This window comes from Exserohilum turcica (genome assembly GCF_000359705.1).
Source record: "Exserohilum turcica Et28A unplaced genomic scaffold SETTUscaffold_1, whole genome shotgun sequence".
NCBI classification, from domain to species: Eukaryota; Fungi; Ascomycota; class Dothideomycetes; order Pleosporales; family Pleosporaceae; genus Exserohilum; species Exserohilum turcicum.
In genome coordinates, this window is record NW_007359914.1 from 3,352,750 (window position 1) to 3,370,570 (window position 17,821).

General features: G+C 52.2%; 7 protein-coding genes across 7 annotated transcripts; 5 read left to right on the plus strand and 2 right to left on the minus strand.

Moving 5' to 3' along the window:
- Positions 1-1,001: 1,001 nt before the first annotated feature.
- Positions 1,002-2,532, plus strand: SETTUDRAFT_134235 (uncharacterized protein; the record flags this gene model as incomplete). Its single annotated transcript, XM_008022870.1, has 5 exons — positions 1,002-1,242; positions 1,300-1,432; positions 1,478-1,545; positions 1,631-2,028; positions 2,076-2,532. The coding sequence occupies exons 1-5, from the start codon at positions 1,126-1,128 to the stop codon at positions 2,530-2,532; spliced, it is 1,173 nt and encodes a 390-aa protein (XP_008021061.1). The 5' UTR covers positions 1,002-1,125.
- Positions 2,533-4,754: 2,222 nt separating this feature from the next.
- Positions 4,755-6,816, plus strand: SETTUDRAFT_18801 (uncharacterized protein; the record flags this gene model as incomplete). The annotated part of the gene is made up of 3 exons (XM_008021942.1): positions 4,755-4,803; positions 5,464-6,321; positions 6,389-6,816. The coding sequence occupies 3 exons, from the start codon at positions 4,755-4,757 to the stop codon at positions 6,814-6,816; spliced, it is 1,335 nt and encodes a 444-aa protein (XP_008020133.1).
- Positions 6,817-7,366: 550 nt separating this feature from the next.
- Positions 7,367-8,836, plus strand: SETTUDRAFT_162632 (uncharacterized protein). Its single transcript, XM_008022871.1, has 5 exons — positions 7,367-7,511; positions 7,570-7,667; positions 7,787-8,043; positions 8,242-8,329; positions 8,383-8,836. Exons 2-5 carry the CDS (start codon positions 7,593-7,595, stop codon positions 8,575-8,577), a joined length of 615 nt encoding a protein of 204 aa, XP_008021062.1. The 5' UTR covers positions 7,367-7,511; positions 7,570-7,592; the 3' UTR covers positions 8,578-8,836.
- Positions 8,837-9,468: 632 nt separating this feature from the next.
- SETTUDRAFT_153124 (uncharacterized protein) lies at positions 9,469-10,049 on the minus strand (the record flags this gene model as incomplete). The annotated part of the gene is made up of 3 exons (XM_008022872.1): positions 9,469-9,722; positions 9,779-9,963; positions 10,015-10,049. 3 exons carry the CDS (start codon positions 10,047-10,049, stop codon positions 9,469-9,471), a joined length of 474 nt encoding a protein of 157 aa, XP_008021063.1.
- A 376-nt stretch (positions 10,050-10,425) lies between these two features.
- Positions 10,426-11,652, plus strand: SETTUDRAFT_30622 (uncharacterized protein; the record flags this gene model as incomplete). The annotated part of the gene is made up of 3 exons (XM_008022055.1): positions 10,426-10,479; positions 10,572-11,501; positions 11,554-11,652. 3 exons carry the CDS (start codon positions 10,426-10,428, stop codon positions 11,650-11,652), a joined length of 1,083 nt encoding a protein of 360 aa, XP_008020246.1.
- Positions 11,653-11,865: 213 nt separating this feature from the next.
- Positions 11,866-12,601, minus strand: SETTUDRAFT_85333 (uncharacterized protein; the record flags this gene model as incomplete). The annotated part of the gene is made up of 2 exons (XM_008022203.1): positions 11,866-12,258; positions 12,314-12,601. 2 exons carry the CDS (start codon positions 12,599-12,601, stop codon positions 11,866-11,868), a joined length of 681 nt encoding a protein of 226 aa, XP_008020394.1.
- Positions 12,602-13,528: 927 nt separating this feature from the next.
- Positions 13,529-17,623, plus strand: SETTUDRAFT_18806 (uncharacterized protein; the record flags this gene model as incomplete). The annotated part of the gene is made up of 7 exons (XM_008021943.1): positions 13,529-14,702; positions 14,768-15,225; positions 15,283-15,835; positions 16,024-16,726; positions 16,778-17,099; positions 17,146-17,260; positions 17,340-17,623. 7 exons carry the CDS (start codon positions 13,529-13,531, stop codon positions 17,621-17,623), a joined length of 3,609 nt encoding a protein of 1,202 aa, XP_008020134.1.
- Positions 17,624-17,821: the final 198 nt, after the last annotated feature.

Genomic DNA, 17,821 nt, shown 5'->3' on the forward strand with positions numbered 1-17,821 from the left:
GACGCAGCAATGTCACCGCCTAGGTCCGAGAAAGTGGTACCTGACTGCGCCGTAGTCAGCATCCTGGCCAAGCGCCGGATGAAGCCCTGCGCATGAAATGAGAGACGAATCCTGCGAGCGATCCCTTCCGATTCGTGGTTCCAGAGAGAAGGGCAGGTTATTGGCCCGGGCAATTGGCCGCGCTGCACGAGACGGGCGATCGCACTCGATGCGTCGTTGTAGGAGTTGCAGTATAGACATGGACATGCGGTGTCTGGCCAGTGCTCTCTTGTCGACTGCCTGGGACGGGGACGGGGACTGGGACTGGGGCGGCTGCTATGGTTGTTCTCGGTGTTGTTGTTTCTTCGACGTCCTGCGCTGCCACGGCTGCTGACTTCCGGCACGACAATCTCCCAAAACGCCCCGATCCAACAAGGCCCAAGCCAACGACTCACGCAGGATTGCGTTTCTGTGCTGTGCCTCCATCCGCCGCCTCAGTTGCTCGCCGTGGACGGGCCTCGCGCACCCAGCGCGGTGCACAGCAGACCAGGCAGGCCCTGGCTGGGGAGAGGAGAGAGAGAGAGAGAATAAGTACCTGGGCCTCGCGGTGCTCTCCCCCCCCCTGCTCCTTGCGGCTGACGGAATCGAGTGCTTATTAGCACATGGCTAGTACGTACCGACTGGCTGCTTACATTGTCCTAGGCCTAGTGCTAGTTGTCTGAGGCGCATGTTCCCCTCGCGCGCCACCGAAACCTGAATCGTGTCACAGCGACGTGGGCCGGCCCTGCAACATGGACGCCGGAACTCCCAAAGCAGTTCGGCCTGGGCGCCATCCTTGCTGCCATTCGAGAGTTTGCGCTGAAAACCTGTCAAATGCTGTCACCCGCTTCTTGACACTCGCCTATCCGCTAGCGTAGACCTTCCGGCAGACCTTCACCTGCACTGCCCTTGCACACAAAGCATAACGCGAGCTTGGCAACGGGCCCGACTTGTGAACCAGCTTCGTGGAATAGAAGGGCAGGCGGCCCGTCAGCAGTCATTAGGGCATGCGTTCCCCCGCTCGAGCTCAAGTGGGCCGTACCCGAATATACCTTTCTTGATCTTGAGTCTTCGAGAGCAGCGCCGGCGCTCGCCTTTGCAGCAATCATGTCCACCTGGGTCACCATCTACCTGCAGATGATGGCGAACCCGCCGTCCGCGAGCGAGCCCCAGCCGCTAGCCAACAAGAGAGGCACCATCTACGGCATCACCCTCACCTTCTTGGTATGCTAGCCACCCGCCCCTTTCGTCCGCCCCTTCACACACTGACACTGTCCACAGAGTGTGGCATGGCTCGCCGTCTTTTTTCGTCTTTGGGTCCGTATCAGGATGGTCAAGGAAGTGGGCTGGGACGATGCCTTTGTGGTCCTCGCCCAGGCCTCCAACACGGCAGCAACCATCTTGGTGTGTATCTGTAAGTTGATCATGCTTGCCAAATGTACGTGGCTAACCATGCCAGCCGTCAATTATGGATTGGGTACACACATGCTGTATATTCCACTCCCACGCTTGATGACATATCTAAAGGTATGCACGCTTAGCTTCCACACACACACACACACACACACACACACACACACAAAAACCCTTACTTACTGACTGACCACTGCAGCTTTACTACATCGAATTGGGCGTGTACATAACCAACTGTGGGATTATCAAGGTTGCTTTGCTGCTTCAATATTTGCGTATCTTCAAGGCCGGCGGCATGCGGTGGGTGTGTCTCGGGCTCCTTACCATAGTCGTGCTCTGGAGCATGGCCTTTGCTTTCATGGCTTGGTTCCCATGTTTCCCGGTCCGCGGCTGTTGGGATCGGAGCTTCACAGCAAACTGTTACGGCTTCGGTTTCGGCAGTCTATCAGGCTTCATCAACATGTACAACGCCCAGTCGGCTACCAACATGATACTTGATGTCGCCATCTTTGTTGCACCCATGGTGCTATTCCGAACACCCAACCTGAGGAAGAAGAATGTCATTGCCATGACTGGCGTCTTCACTTTTGGCGCCGTGTAAGTTTCTTGCCCCATCATGCATCACGTCAGACTAACAGCTGTAGTGTTGTCGGAACTTCAATCGGCCGTCTACACGGCATCATACAAACCAGAGGCGGAACGTATCCCTACATCGACTACACCTGGTGGACCCCCACTATGATTATTCTCTCCTGTCTCGAAATCGACCTGGCCATCATTTGCGCGTCCATGCCGATATTCTGGCCGATTGTTGAAAAGTCTTTGGCCGCCATCTTTGTCAGCTACGAAGTGCAAGTCGTCGAGGAGCGCGTAAACGACTACGGCCTCTCATACGAGCTCGAGCACAAGAATGCGGGAGATAGGGGCAGTCTCAAGAGTAACTCCACGAGCACGCGAGAGTTGACACACGAAGAACAAGAGCAAGAGGCCAGGACACCTCAGTTCAGCGTGGGCCTTGATCCGCTCAGCGAGGAGCAGAGAAACGGCGGGTTGAGTACAAACGTCCAAACACTAGCAGCGCCGCCTAAATGGCAGCTGTAAAAATTAATACAATTCATGTGATTAAGTAATGTCCACACAGAATATAGTTGCACTTGGCAATCTACACTGCACCGCCGCCGAGTCGTCCCCTTGGATGCCTGACTATCTCCCTCACACCAAAGCCCTGCCGGCTGAACATATCCACGATCAGCGCCGGCACGCGCGCTACGAGTGCCGGGCCCCACGATCCGGAAACTTTAACAATCTAACCCAAGTAGAGACTATCGGCCCAGGTCCTCTGACCGTTGCTTTGTGTTCGCCGACCCGGTATACAGCTTTCGAACCCCTGAAACGCGTCATGTGCTTATCCACTTGTTATTTGCGACATTTTCAACAGGTGCATGCTATATACGGAGCCCTTCCATGTGTTAAACTTTACTCCCTACTTTCTTTGTACGTACTTTTCACCGAACTAATTGCGCCTAGTCACAATAATCTCAGAGGTTGAAATCCATTGTCTACGAGTATGGCTTGGGCTTTTTTTGCTGCGACATCATGTACGAGGAGTGGCTGTAAAGCAGTGCTCTTGTGGTCCAATTCCGCTTATCACGCAGTAAATTCGCTCGAACAGGAAAGAGATACTGATGACGTTCATGCGCATATCACTATCCTTCGACGAATTGCTGATTTCCGGACCGATTACTCCCTGTTAAGATCAGCTCGTCTATCCGTCGCGCTCATCGGGGGAAATGCTCGTGCACGTGAGTACACAGTGCACTATGCACGCCATTCCTTCAGCTGTACTACTGCTACTGTACTTGACGTGACAGCTTGGGAACGACACCGACGTGGACGACGACGTGGAATGCGGTGCTTATTGAGAAGGTTTGTGTCTCTCTCCGACGGCATATGTGGCTTGACTGCGACTGCAGCTATCCGATGTGGCTGTCTACCCCCTTTCTTATTGGACTTGCTCTCCTGGGAAGATCCTTTCTTCTTCACTAGACTCGTTGTCGCATTCGCTCGCATGATAGCGGCTCGTCTACGTAAACTTAGCAACATGGCTTTCCATCCAAGTGCCGCTTTGGGGAAAAAGCATTTCGTAGTACTGCGGCCCAGAACCATGTTCTACTGGTAGAACGTAGCCACACAGCATTTCTTTGTCAGCAGCAAATCTTGGCTATTTTTACGCCCTTCTTCGTTATTTGGTTTTGCTGGGTTCGAACAGAGAGATTGGCCATTGTGGTGTGCAGGATGCTGCGTTGTCTTCACTTCACAGTAATGACACCCATTAGCCCCTTTTGGATTTTGCCTCATGCCGTCTGCTCTAGCTCTTTTGTGCTTTTTCTTGGAGTTGCCCTCCACATGCGAGCACAGGCACAAGCGTGGTACGGCCCTGATCGGCATAATGTACCAGTCGCTAGTCTGGCCATGTGGTTTGATGGTGTGTTACGAATCTTCAGCGTGGTGCCGCATCATTGGGCAATCATCGCATACGCAGAATGTGTACAATCAATTTGCATTCAATTAACAATGCACGGCATATTGCGAAATGACTGGGGTCGAAGAATGAGGAAGGAAAAGAGGAACCTGTGTCGACGACCTGCAAGATGACGGTGGTCGATCGGCTCGCGCAGCTGCCAACTAGAATAATGCTAAGTAATTCTTGACAGCAAGCTTTTCCTGTGAAACGACGATTGGCTTGTTAGTGTTTCAGATCTCATTCCCGTCCATCTCTACGAGATGTCCCGGCATGTGCAAAGTAAGGGTTTAGCATGCTTCCCGAGTCCAAGGCTACGGAGACTATATTCACACAGACACGACTATTGAACTAAACCAACGGACATGCACGGGCATGGAGCAGACATAGAGATGAGTTATTTCATTTCGATTTTTCCATTTGGAATTCCTGTACTTTTCCTGTGCACCTCGCTTCTTGACGCTGCTGGTCGTTTAATTCCGCCAGTTTAAAGTTCTTCAAGCGCTTGCTCATGCCCCTTCAATCTTAACAGCGTCTTTAGAAAAATGATGACTCCAGCTGCAATGGCCTCGGAGATGGAGTAAACGGTCGCTGCAATGCCGTAATTGGCAAGCTTATGCTTCGGAGTGCAGATTTGTCGTTTCCTACAGGCATCTCCATACGCCGATACTAGAAAACGCAATAGGAATTGTATGGATTCAAAAAAGACTGTTGCGAGATGCGATTCCAGACAAAAAGAGCTATTATATCTTACCTGGTCCTACTGCAAGTTTTTCGCAGTGCTGACTGCAGATACCTCAACATGGCTATGAATGTTCAGACAATCAAACAGCTTTACTATGGCACTGATCGTAATCACAGACCATACAAATGGTTTTTTCCAAGCTACAACCACCCTCGAAGCCAAGCTCATGTGATGCTTCTGCGATCCCAAGAGTTAGCCGTGAGCGCAACGCCAGTGGTGTGCACTTAGGTTTAGGTAACCCTCCGAACTAGCGCGATCGCCGCCGCACTGTCGCACATGGCAGTCAAACCGTACGATGCTGAAACCAACTTTGCCAGGCAATGACCTATCGGTGATTGGAGATATGATACGCACTGAGGAACCGCATGCGGCCCACGTGCCCATCAAAACAACAAGGGATTGCCAACCCAGGCAAAGCGCGAACCTCGGTTCTTCCGCTTTTTCTTTGTCTCCACATGAGACAACTACCTCTGGATTGCATGTTTGTTTTGTAGGCTGCTTGATTAATGATGCGGTCGTGTTGGCTGTTAAAGTGGTCTTTGTGCCCATCCAATATGTAGAGCTTTCCTTGAAGTCCTAGATTGAGCGAAAAATCGATCAAGTCTCAGGACACAATTGAGACACAACACCCAATTGCTTTCACTCCCACTGATTCATACCTGACTAGCGAAAGAAGTACCAAGATATTCCATGTTCGTATATGGTTCGCATCTTCAAGGAGCAGCGTCTCGGGGATATTGACTTGGGCTTTACTAATACCGGACAGCTTATACGCCCTACTTTTCACGCATCATCTTCCTACTGGTCATGGATTCGCCTCGGCACAATCTTGTTATCATTGATTCGGCTGGAGATACATTGCTGATTCTGGAGAATCCAGCTGATACCTTTGCGGTGTGGACGGAGCCCGTGGATGCTGCAAATGATTCAGAAGACATCAGCACCGAAGACAATGGCGAAGAAGTCCCATGCAAATGCAGCGATGACGAGTCGCCTCACTGTACGGAATGGGAAGAAACAGACGGAGAGCACGACGAGGACGAGCGGTCTAAGCAGCGGAGTAAACCACCAGTTCCTTCAGTTCCTGTTGGATGGAACGAGGAAAACCAACCCGCTTCCACGGCAGTTGATTCATCCCAGCAGTGTACTCCTACAGCCATCATCTACCAGGTGTCATCGGCACATCTCATGATAGCCTCGCCACGGTTCATGAGTGAGATGAAATCTTTGGACAGCGGCCGCAAAGACAGCAATGGCTTCTATCATTTGAAAGCCTCAAACTGGGATCCCGACGCCTTGGAAATACTACTCAATACGCTTCACACCCGCTACCGCCGAGTAGCAAAGGACCTGACGTTGGAAATGCTCGCCAAAGTAGCCACAATAGTGAACCATTATGGATGCGGCGAGGCTTTCGAGCTCATATCCGAAACGTGGATTCGACACGCGCGGGTACGCTATCCAATGCCGCAGACGTACGACCGCGACCTGATCTTGTGGATGTTCGTTGCTTGGGTATTCAGATTCCCAAAGGAATTCCGCAAGTCGACTGCAATAACGCTGCGCCACTGTCCCGAGGCAAAGATCCAAGACATGGGACTGGGAATCCCACCCGCCGTGCTTCGTGCGTATAGTACCGAGCGTATGCTCATTACACAATTGACAAAGTACTGATTTTTCCTTCTCGGCAGGCACACTGGAAATTCGGCGGCTGGAAGCCATCGAGCAAGTGATAGAGACGTGTAATTGCTGGATCGACGAGTTCAGCGATACGTATACCTGCAGAGTGGGATCACATATGTCGTTTGAATGCAGTTCGATGCTGCTCGGTGCGCTCATGAAGCAGATGAGAAGTATCGGTGTCATGGAGCCTCAAGCAAGTGCGCCGTTTGATGGATTCAGCCTTGAAGATGTGTACAAGAGCATCAAGGCTTTGAGGTCACCCATATGGGAGACGTTTGATCAGGTCAACGAACTCTACCCTAGGAAGCACGCATGTAGCTTTGAAGAGACAATTATAAGAGATGTCGAATATGGCGTGGCAAGGGCAAAGGGACTGATGCTCATCGACTTTGTGGATTGCGGCGAGAATGCGGAGGGACTGAGGGTTTCATGTTGATGCAGACCGGCGTTTTTTCTTGTGGCGTTTGCACTTGTTCATCTCGTTATTGCTCCTGTGTATACCCCGGTTCTTGAGAGTTTTTCTGTCTGGGAATGAAATCTGCTTGGCCACAAGCATTCCTGCGTCTGTCACAGCGTTCAGTTTGGCAAAGACTATTCCACAAGATCACTCACTGGCGAGAAGAATGAGGTCCTTTTTTTGGCAGTGGGATAAGACGGGACTCGAGAGCGATCTCGGCATGTGGGGGTGACTGGCTACAAAGCATGCCCGCCGATCAAACGCTACAAAAGAGGCGCGGGTGCCGTTCTAACCCCAAAAAGCCACGGGCATGACACGAGCAGGATGACTCTGCGTGGCGGCAGCAAAATCACACGTTGCTTTGACCGTGTAGGGAAAAGGAGTAGAAGTGAAGCTGTCCTCCGCAAGTCCCGAGTTAGCGCGTGATGACATAAGTGAGGCTCCGCTGCCTTGGTTAGCGCCGCGCTATGAGCTTCCCCAGGGCCATTCGTCATTTCCGATGAGCACCATTGCCCTTCACCCTCAGGTGCCGTTTCTTTGTACCTCAGTCTTCACGGCCCGGCCAACGCTGTTGCATTAGCTTGTTGAACTAGGCTTGTGTATCTACGACATCCAGTCGCTCCACGTCGCCGGCCCAATCAGCCGCCACATCCCTAGTAATCCACCGCAACCTCGTAAGTCGGTAGCCCGTCGAGTTGCGCCTACACACTCACTGACGTGTTGATCTGCCAGCTTGCCAGAGCCCCGCCGCCATCATGTCCGACGTAGAGGCTGAGCAGAAGCGCGAAGAGGATGAGCGTCTTGATACTGCAGAAGACCCGAATGAGGAGGTACGGCCCGAGCCATGAGCTGCACACGCAAGACACTTGCCGCCGCCAGCATGTGTTTGGCGCATTGCGCGCGTCGAGACAAAACTAGCCCGATGGCACGCACTAACAGCACCGTGCAGGAAGAAATCTCGGCCATGAGGCGCCGCGTGCAAGAGATGGAGGAAGAGGCCCAGAAGCTGCGTCAGATGCAGCAAGCCATCGACAACGAGCGACACGAGATGCGCGAGAGCAAAGAAGACGTCGACGCGCGAAGCGTCTTTGTCGGCAATGTAGACTACGGGGCGAGCCCCGAGGAGATCCAGGCGCATTTCCAGAGCATCGGCAGCATCAATCGCGTCACCATATTGCTCGACAAGTTCACCGGACATCCCAAAGGGTCAGTACCAAGAGGAGGTTTTCTTTGAAGATTTGCGCGTCCCTGGGTTTCTGAGCCAATTGCGCGCAGTGCGTCGCGCGCAGAGCCGATATGCTGGTCGCGTTGATTGTTTTCCTCTCTTTTGACACTTGCAACATCATCTTTCGCTACCTGGCAAGAGTTTGGCAGAAAGATCGGAACGCTAATGAGCGTATGCAGGTATGCTTATGTGGAGTTTACCGAACCACACTTGGTCAATGAGGCCCTTGTGCTCGACAACAGCCAATTCCGGAATCGCAACTTGAAGGTAAGCTTGCAGCGCTATCCTGCATTATTCTCCAGACGCTGATGCAGCCTCAGGTTGTACCCAAGCGAACAAACCTCCCGGGCATGACACGAGGCGGCCGTGGCGGCCGAGGTGGTCCGCGAGGTGGATACGGCGGCCGCGGCTCACCGTACGGACGTGGTGGGTACAACGGCTACGCCCCTCGCGGCGGTGGCTACCGAGGTGGATATCGTGGAGGCCGAGGAGGTTCCGCATACCGCCCTTACTAGGTGTAGGGTCTGGTGGTACAAAACATGGATCTGTTTTCGATTTCGATTGTTTTGCTTAAGGGAGGATTGGTACAAGGGCACATGAAATTGGACTGGAGTCGCGGTGAAGCTTTGCAACAGCGGGGAGCTTTGTACTATACCACAAAATGTCCGTTGGGTGGACGTGGCATCCGAGCTGCTATATTCCCTACCACCCGGGCCTCTGATTTATGTTTTTTTTCTCAAAGGATCAAGCTATTTTAATTCATCTTACGTTGACGCTTTATGCTTGACCGGCATGCAGAAGAACACGTCCATGGTGAGAAAATTTCCAGAGCTGGCGATATGCTGGTTTCAAGTCAATGCTGCATACTAAACGGTACCTCATGAATCCAAGGAGATATCTGAAATCCTTTCCACCTTTTTTGGGGAAAAAAAATTAAAGAAGGAGGGGAGAACTTTCGCATCCCCGCGTTGAAAGCAAGCACCCTATCTCTCATGTCGCATGGGCGATGCAGCCCCAGACGCCAGAATCGCGTAATCATAGCGTCCAAAAAGGACGGCTGGCTGTCCATGTCGACATCTCGCTGAAGCAAACAAGTCCAAACAAGTAAACAAGAGCAATTCCACGGCATTTCTCCGTCCACACCACACGAGGTTGCTGCGGCTAATTTTGTACAGACCAGTCCGCAAGGCATAGCTTACGAAGCTGGCAGTATCTCCTTCGGTTGCCATGTTGACGGCAGTCTAGCGGTTGCCGCGGTTGTCTTTTTTTTGCAGCACAAAACAGGGCAAATAGACGGACAAAAGTTGCTGCTTCTTCACATTTCTTTGTCTCTTTCCAATGACGCAGGACCCCTTTGCACGTTTTTTTCTTTTTCTCGCCCATGTCTCGTGTCACTATCGACGTTTTTATGGCGCCGGGTTCTCCTTGACAATCTGCCTGACCTTGCGCTCGTACGCTGCCTTGTCCTTCTTGAACAGATTGAACGCGTCGGCTTGTGCTGGGGACTCTGGGTTGGGCTCGTCGAGTAGCGATTGGATGCCCAGCAGGATCTCTTTGATGTTTATCGCAGGCTTCCAGCCTTCTTCTTCGTTGAGGATCGACAGACAGACGGTTCCGGATGGGTAGACGTTTGGATGGAACAGCGGAGGCACGAATTTACCTGGGGGGCAACATTTCAGCACGCGCTTCGGGCTCAAGGAAGAAGAGTAAACATACACTTTGGTGGCTTGGTTGGGTACTCGTCTGGAAACGTGACCTCGAGCTTGAACAGGCCGCCTTCCCAGATGGTCTTTTCCTTGCCGGGGACACCGCAATCCCATTTCTTCAGGTCCATCATGCCGTTGGCGCCGCGCATGGGCTTTGCGAAAAAGCCAAAGGGATGGTCTCGTCGCCACGACTTTCTGGCGTGCTGTTAGCAGACGGACAAGATGCGGGACGGCTCGGGCGCGTACCTCTCTTCCGAGAGCCGGTTGATGCAGAGGGACATGGCGGGAGTGGCTGCAACGCTGGCGTTTGCGCCTGAGCTGTCCGTTATCAGGTTCTATCTCGGCGTTGTGGAAGCGAGCCGTGTTTCTTCGCGATGGGCGTATTGCAGGTCGTCAATCGCGGGTTGCCTGGGGGTGCGGGCGCGTCGCAGTTATATGCGGGCAAAGAGTCGTGGTGAAGGTGAGCAACGGTGAAGCTGCAGCATGAAACAAGGTGAAGTCCAGTTACGGTTGCACGTGACGCGACAGCATTATCAGCCGGGGGGGCGCCACAGCGTTGGAATTGCCCTGTGGCCTAGATCGCGTTGGCACGCCTGGGAAGGTGCAATGGGCGATCTTGCCCCGCGCTAGAGCATGCCCCCGCTTATGTGACTGAGCATGCCTGTGCCTGTGCCTGTGTTGCTGCGCGGGCCGAGGCTGGCTTTGTTGCACGTATGACATATGTTTGGCTCAGGCACATCCTTTGCCCTTGACTTTCCCACCTGCCTGCTATCCTACGGTCCCTTCACCTGACCCATCAACAGCGCGTGAGTGCAGGTATGGCCGACACGACGGAGAAGAAAGAAGAGGCACAGCCAGCCAAAGCAACGCCCACCGCTACCACACCCGCCGCCGCCGCTCCTCCGCCAGAGGTAGCATCAGATCCCGAAGAAGACGACCTGTCGGACCTCGACGATGTGCTCGATGAATTTGCAAACACCAAGCTCGATGCCAAGGCACCGACCGCCTCATCCATAGCAGCGGCGTACCCCAAATCTGGCAATGTACCCTCGTCCTCCGGGCCTGGTAGGCCGCCTGAGGATGTCTCGCCGGCGGAGCTGATGCTCGACGACCAAGAAGAGTTCCAGAAGCAGTTGCAGAAAGAGATGGAGCAGCTCCTTGGCCAGGGTGACTTCCAGAAGCAATTCGAAGACATCATGAAGGAGATGAGCGCCGAGCTCGGCGGAGCAAACCCTCTAGATGCCGCTGGACCTGCGGGACCCAAGGCTGAAGGGGCTGCAGCGACTTCTTCTGAGAAGGAGACTGCCGCAAAGGCCGAGAAGAACTTCCAAGAGACCATCAAAAAGACCATGGAACGCATGCAATCCTCATCCGATACTGCCACGTCGGCTGCGGCATCCTCGGCGCAAGACGACATTCTTGCGCAGATGCTTGCGTCGATGGAATCCGGTGGCTTTGGCGGCGAGGGAGGCGACGAGGACTTTAGTAAAGTGCTCATGGGCATGATGGAGCAGCTCACAAACAAGGACATCTTGTACGAGCCCATGAAGGAGCTGGACGACAAATTTCCCAAGTGGATGGAGGAGAACAAGGAAAAGGTGGACAAGGACGACTTGAAGCGATACGAGGAGCAGCAGACGTTGGTGCGAGAGATTGTCGGCCGATTTGAAAGGAAAGGTTACAGTGACGACAACGCGCAGGACAGAGAATACATTGTTGAGAGGATGCAGAAGGTATGGCCTTGTTTATGCAATGTCTAATGTGATATTTACTAATGGTTTACAGATGCAAGCCGCCGGCTCTCCACCGCCGGATCTGGTCGGCGACATGAATGCTGCTCAGGAAGCACTACAAGATATAGACCAGGGTTGTCCAACACAGTAATCTTTCCTCGGGAGGCTACCTATCTGCTTCATTCTTCCAGATACCCATCCAATACGTATGATGCTTTTGCCCGCATAACATGTGTGATGGTATGTGACAATCTACTCATGTTCCCATGATATAAATATACAATGCTGCTAAGCAGCGCTTCCTGGGAGGTTGTGCGTGCCAGCTGATCTCTGTTGAGAGGAAACGCCCCAAGTCAAGGATACCTCAACAATCCATCATGTCCGTATCCATCTGATCCTCGTGCGGACATGGCGCTTGCGAAACATACGATTGGTGCTGTAATTGGACATCCTCGGTCATTGCACACGCCATGAATATCGAATCGTAGTCTTCATCGTCGCTGCCGTAATGCTGCGACGGCGTTTCCGATTCCTGCTCTATAGACGCGATCAACTGTTGAAGCTCATACTCTTCTTGAGCGGCGAGGTAGTCAGCCTCGGTCACGTCGGGGTTGGAGTGCGGCGCATTGTTGAACAGTGTAGGCAATGGCGTGTCTTCAATGGGTTCTTCAATGATGTCATCGTTCTCGGGTGGTGCTTGACGCGCCTTCTCCGCCTCCCATCGTTTGCGTTCTGACACAAAGTCTAGCTGTTGTATCTGTACTGAGGATTAGCTTTGTGTTTCTGCAAACGCGTAATCAACAACCACACACCTGCTCGCCACGCGATTCCCATTTCTTGTCGTCGCGGTTATTCTGCACCCGCTTGAAGAACATGTCCCTCCGTCTCTTTGTCGCCGCATCGCGTGTTTGCATCACGGGATTGGGCTTGAAAGTGCGGTGCGGCGCCGCAGTTTGTTCCTTGATGGGCGATGACATGGTAAAGTCGAAGATTCGGGGCTGTACATTTCCAGAGCGCTCAGATAACGGGGATGATCGCGGTGGCGTGTATGGAGAGTGATGCGGCACTTGATGCGAAAAGAAAGATGTTGTAAGCATCATGTTGCGAGGGCTTGGTTGGAGGGGTGTGTGTGTGTGTGTTTAGTTGGGTAGGTCAGGTGTGATTGTGCAGACAGCGAGAAGTAACAGAGTTGAGGTGGGAGGGGTTTGGCGTGGATGCGCGCGGGAGGCGAAGCAGAGGCGCGACTGGACGCGCGAGACGGGCACGGTGGTCTGTGCTGGTTTATCGATAGGGGACATGGCTCCACTCCAACATGCCGTCACGATCGCCCTGCGAAATTGCGCTCGAATGCCATTGCCAATGCCATTTTTACGCATTCGAGTGGAGCGCGTTGAGAATTTCCTGTCGGAAACTACGCTGGCCAGCCGAATTTGTCCATGGCAGAGCAACTGGCCTGGGTCCATCACATGCCGCAACGGCTTCTAGGGGTATCTTCAGACGCATATCAGGAAACCAAGACATGCCCAACTCACAGCTTACTCACACTCATGCTCATAGGCCACTCGAAAACCCGCCGCCATTGCAGCTGCAGGCTTCTTCAAACAGCAGAGGCGCCAGTAGCTCAACTCAGTGCCAGGGCGGTTTCTCCCAGATCCACACCGGCTCGGAAGACTAGCCTATGACAACGGTTGCCACTGAGCAGCACGGAGATGGGTTATCCACATCCGTATCACACAATGCCATGCTATCTGCCGTGCGTCACCTGATGCAGGTAGTAAGTAGACCATGCAGTATACAGAAATGCGCTAGCAATGTGCATGCCCGCGGCGCGAGACGATCGGTGGTCGAGATGGTTCCTTTGCTGTGGCGACCTGCAAACTTTCAGCTGGCCGCCCCACGATGCGCGCCCATCAGCAAACATCGTCGTCTCTGCATCTTCGTTGAACACCCAAGGACGCAGCATGAGGCTTGGGGCAGCTTGTCGACGTCATTTGCCTCGCGTGGCGCATTAGAGCGCATCTATTACCATGAGTTGGTCCCCTACCCATCGCGGAACCACCAAAACAAGGCGCTACGATATGAAAAGAGAACGCGATGTCCGGCTTCATTATGGAGCCGCCCTTTGCAATATACCACACGTCGACGATTTGGCCACCCATGTCGCCCGTCCATCTCGGGACTCGACTCTCACGGCTTTGTGTCAACTTACCGCTATCCGCATGGGCGCACAGCGGGCCATGGTCTCCCTTCTCGACGACCAGAGGCAGCACATCCTGGCAGAGGCTACTTGCCATCTCTCCCTTCGCCCAGAAGCGCCGGGAGACGCCCAAAATGTGCTGTGGCTTGGAAACGCGAGCATTCCGCGTAGCTTGGGATTATGCGAGAACGTGCTGCACATCAATCTTGAGAACAACGTCTTGGTCATTGACGATCTTGAGGCAGATGACAGACCTTGCTTTGGGCGCCACGTTCAAAATCACACAGATATGCGGTTTTATGCGAGCATTGCACTCATGTCTCCAGAAGGCGCCGTGGTTGGCACGTTGAGCATCTTCGACGACAAGCCGCACAATGGCCTTAGCAGTGAGCAGCTTACTCTTTTCAAAGACTTGGCATCTACTACCATCGACTACCTCAACACATACACCATTAGAGATCAATACAGTCGAGGGGAAAGATTTACACGCGGTCTGGTCTCTTTTGCCGAGGGTGTCACTGCCTTGTTGCCTTTCAAGCAGAATGAACAGCACGATCCATCAACAACACCCGACATGTCTTTCAATTCATCCCCAACCACTGAAAAAGATCTCGACCCTCTATACAAGAGAGGTACAAAGGAAGTGGACGACCTGGCGCCTGACAGTTCGTCTTATGCGACGCCTGGAGCAACCACGCCAAGGTCCACACGTCATCGGGCAATAAGAACTCTTCAGGACTCCATTCTGCCGGCCGACTCCAAGTCAATGTTCTCTCGTGCTGCCAATGTCATGATGGCTTCGAGTAGTTTAGACGGCGTGCTCATACTCGATGCAAGTGTTGCGGCGAATGGAGGCCAACGCCGCGCCCATACCACACCTAGAACCATGAACGGGACCGATTCCCCATCAGAATCCTACCAGTCAAGATCTTCCAGTGAGGGCGATAGTTCAAATAGCACAGAAGACAACTCACGCAGCACGTCCTCTTCAAGCTCCAAAACATGTAAGAGCAACCAATTCATCGCTTAGATAATGACAAAATGACCAACTTCACTCACCAAAACCTAGGTCAGTTGCTTGGAGTGGCAACTCCAGACGGCAAGGAAAACGCCGAATATGGGACATTGTTGGAGTCCAACCTTGCCCGTATGCTCCGTGAATATCCTCATGGTAAGATCTTTACCTTCACGGCCAACGGCATGGCTCTATCATCTACCGACGATGCTTCTTCCAGTCCTCACGTTACTGAGCAGCTACCACCGCGAACGTTGCATTCCAAGCGCCTGACGAGAAACTGGTCAAAGAGATGCTCAGAAATCATCCAAGAAATGTTTCCTGAAGCTTGTAGCGTGGCTTTCATACCCTTCTGGGATTTTGAGAGGTCTAGGTGGTTTGCGGGCTGTTTCTGTTGGAGTAACGACCGATATCGTTTACTTTCCCCTTCTGTTGATTTGATTTATTTCAAGATCTTCAGCAATTCAATCATGAGAGAGTTGTCAAGGTTAGATGCTGTGACCTTGAGCCAGGTAAGAGGAAAGAACTAAGATATGCTGGTGAACAGTCATAAACTGACAACCCTCTAGGCCAAGTCGACCTTTGTAGCCTCCATCTCACATGAATTACGTTCGCCTCTGCATGGAATACTAGGCACATTGGAGTTCGTCAAGGATACGCCTTTGGATTCATTTCAGGCCAGCATGCTGACCTCTCTTCACGGTTGCGGAATTACCTTGCTCGATACGATCAACCACGTCATGGACTATGCCAAAATCAGTGAATCCAAGAACAGAATTTCTTCGAAAAGAATAAAGAGCGAGAACACAGTAAGGCTATCTTCCAAACCCCTCAGGGGCAGTAGGAGGAAAGACCCCGCATTCGATATGGGCATCGCAACAGAGGAAGTCGTCGAGGCTGTATTCTCGGGATCCTCATACATCCCCGTTACTGCCAAACGCATCGAGGAGGCTTCGTCTTCTACAAATAATGAGCTGGTTCACTACCCCAGGCGGAGAGCACGCTTTGTCATACTCGAAGTGGCACAGGAAGAGGATTGGGTCTTCTCTTTCCCGATTGGCTCATGGAGAAGAATAGTCATGAATCTTTTTGGTAATGCCGTGAAATACACAGAGTCAGGCTGTAAGTCAACGTGGTTCTTGGTTATTTAATGGGCGTAATAGCCAACCGGGCTACTTACATGGCCTTCTACGGCGACAGTACAAGCTTAATGTATTCTCCAACGCAGAGATCCGTTGCATACGCGACCTTTGCTTTTTTTACTCTTCGGAAATCTATGAAATAGACAATTGGCTGACTGAGTCTCGTAGACATCCATGTTTCCCTGCGTTCTAACAAACCCACGGAAAATACCAATGCGCCGTCAGCGGTCACTTTGACTATCACGGACACTGGCTTAGGCATGAGCCCCAATTTCCTTGCCAACCGGTTGTTCGAACCCTTCTCTCAAGAAAATCCATACGCACCTGGTATCGGTCTCGGGTTGAGTATAGTTCGACAGATTATCGACATGAGCGGAGGCAAAATTGAAGTTAGCAGCCAGCCTTCAGTTGGAAGCAAGGTGACCGTCAAGCTCGCACTGACCAAGCCGGAATTTTCTGACTCGGTGACGGCCGAGCGCAAACAGTTTGGATCCTTTCTCCCACGACTAAAGGGCCGGAAGATATGCATACTTTGCAAGAAAATAGTACATCCCGGGTCTGTAGATTATGGTGATATCTCAAAGACGGGTGATGGGTATTTGCGCTTCACCAATGCTCTCGCATATACCCTTGAGAAGCACTTGAAGATGGACGTAGTGAGACCTACCGACTGGGAACACCATGACGCAGACATGGTCATCTGTCCTGAACTTTCCTTCGACTACCTTGATGCCATTCGCCGCCGCCGAACTCGCGGCGAACGAGCTCCTGTTATCATATTCATTGGCATGGATGCGCTTGAAGCAGCGACTCTCCGTTCAGACGTCCGTGTGACGAACAAAGAATCTGTGGTCGAGATAATGACACAGCCGTTAGTAAAAAAATTCCCTTATGGCCTGGAAATATTACTAATATTGGTCAGATGCGGACCTCACAAACTAGCCCTTGTTCTCAATCGGTGCTTGGATCGATATGATCACCCTGATGAGAACGTGCAGCCTGAAGGGATGCTTAGTCCACTTTCCCGAGCTGCATCTCCCGGAGCTCCAGGGCCGATCAGTCTCACTCCTCCGCCCAGTTCTTTGCAACCCGACACTACCTATTTGACGGTTAGGCCTGCAGAGCATCCAGCTATATCTCCAGTCGCATCACCCACACCACAACCCATAACCACACCACATCAGGAAAAGGGCTTGGATGTGTCTCATATGCTAATCGTGGATGATAATGTATTGAACCGAAGGGTAGGTCCGATGTGTTTTCAACTTATGAAAGCGCTGACAGTGTAAGCTACTCGTTGCATTCATGAAGAAAAACAATTTGCAATTCCAGGAAGCATCAAACGGACTCGAGGCACTACACAAGTACCAGGCAGGCTCACACAATGTCATGGCGATACTAATGGGTCAGTGAACACCATGCTTATCTAATTCATCAAAACATTGCCCTCGACTTTGTTTGCAAAGATGCTTATCATATGACAGACATGTCCATGCCAGTCATGGACGGCATGACAGCTACCCGCGCGATTCGCGAGTATGAACGGGACAACAATCTCCCACGTAGCTGCATCATTGCGCTGACCGGCCTCGCATCGTCAAGTGCCAGACTCGAGGCATGGAGTTCGGGCATCGATCACTACATGACTAAGCCTGTCAACTACAAAGAGCTCAAAGAGCTTCTGGAGAGAGAGCAAGCCCCAAACCAGGAGAGTCAGAAAGATGCAGGAACATCTGAGGAAATTTCTGAGGTCACGACTAGACCCTGAGGTATTGGGTTGTGCAATGGTTCAGAAAGACTCTATGAAAGCTTTCAGCTTCAAAGGCAAGCATTGATATTGCCTCACTTAGTGCGCAGTCTGCAAGAACTATAATAGAATTGCAATCAATTGCAGGCCGCGGATGACGACAGTGCCACATGAATCAAAGCTTCAACGAGGCCATGTAAACCACCAGCACACATCCCG

What these genes read in the sequence shown, in the direction of transcription:
- SETTUDRAFT_162632 (XM_008022871.1), top strand. Translation starts at nt 7,593, where the DNA reads ATGTCCGACGTAGAGGCTGAGCAGAAGCGCGAAGAGGATGAGCGTCTT. An exon ending in CAGAAGACCCGAATGAGGAG is followed by an intron (nt 7,668 to 7,786) that starts GTACGGCCCGAG and finishes AGCACCGTGCAG; the next exon opens with GAAGAAATCTCGGCCATGAG. An exon ending in TTCACCGGACATCCCAAAGG is followed by an intron (nt 8,044 to 8,241) that starts GTCAGTACCAAG and finishes GAGCGTATGCAG; the next exon opens with GTATGCTTATGTGGAGTTTA.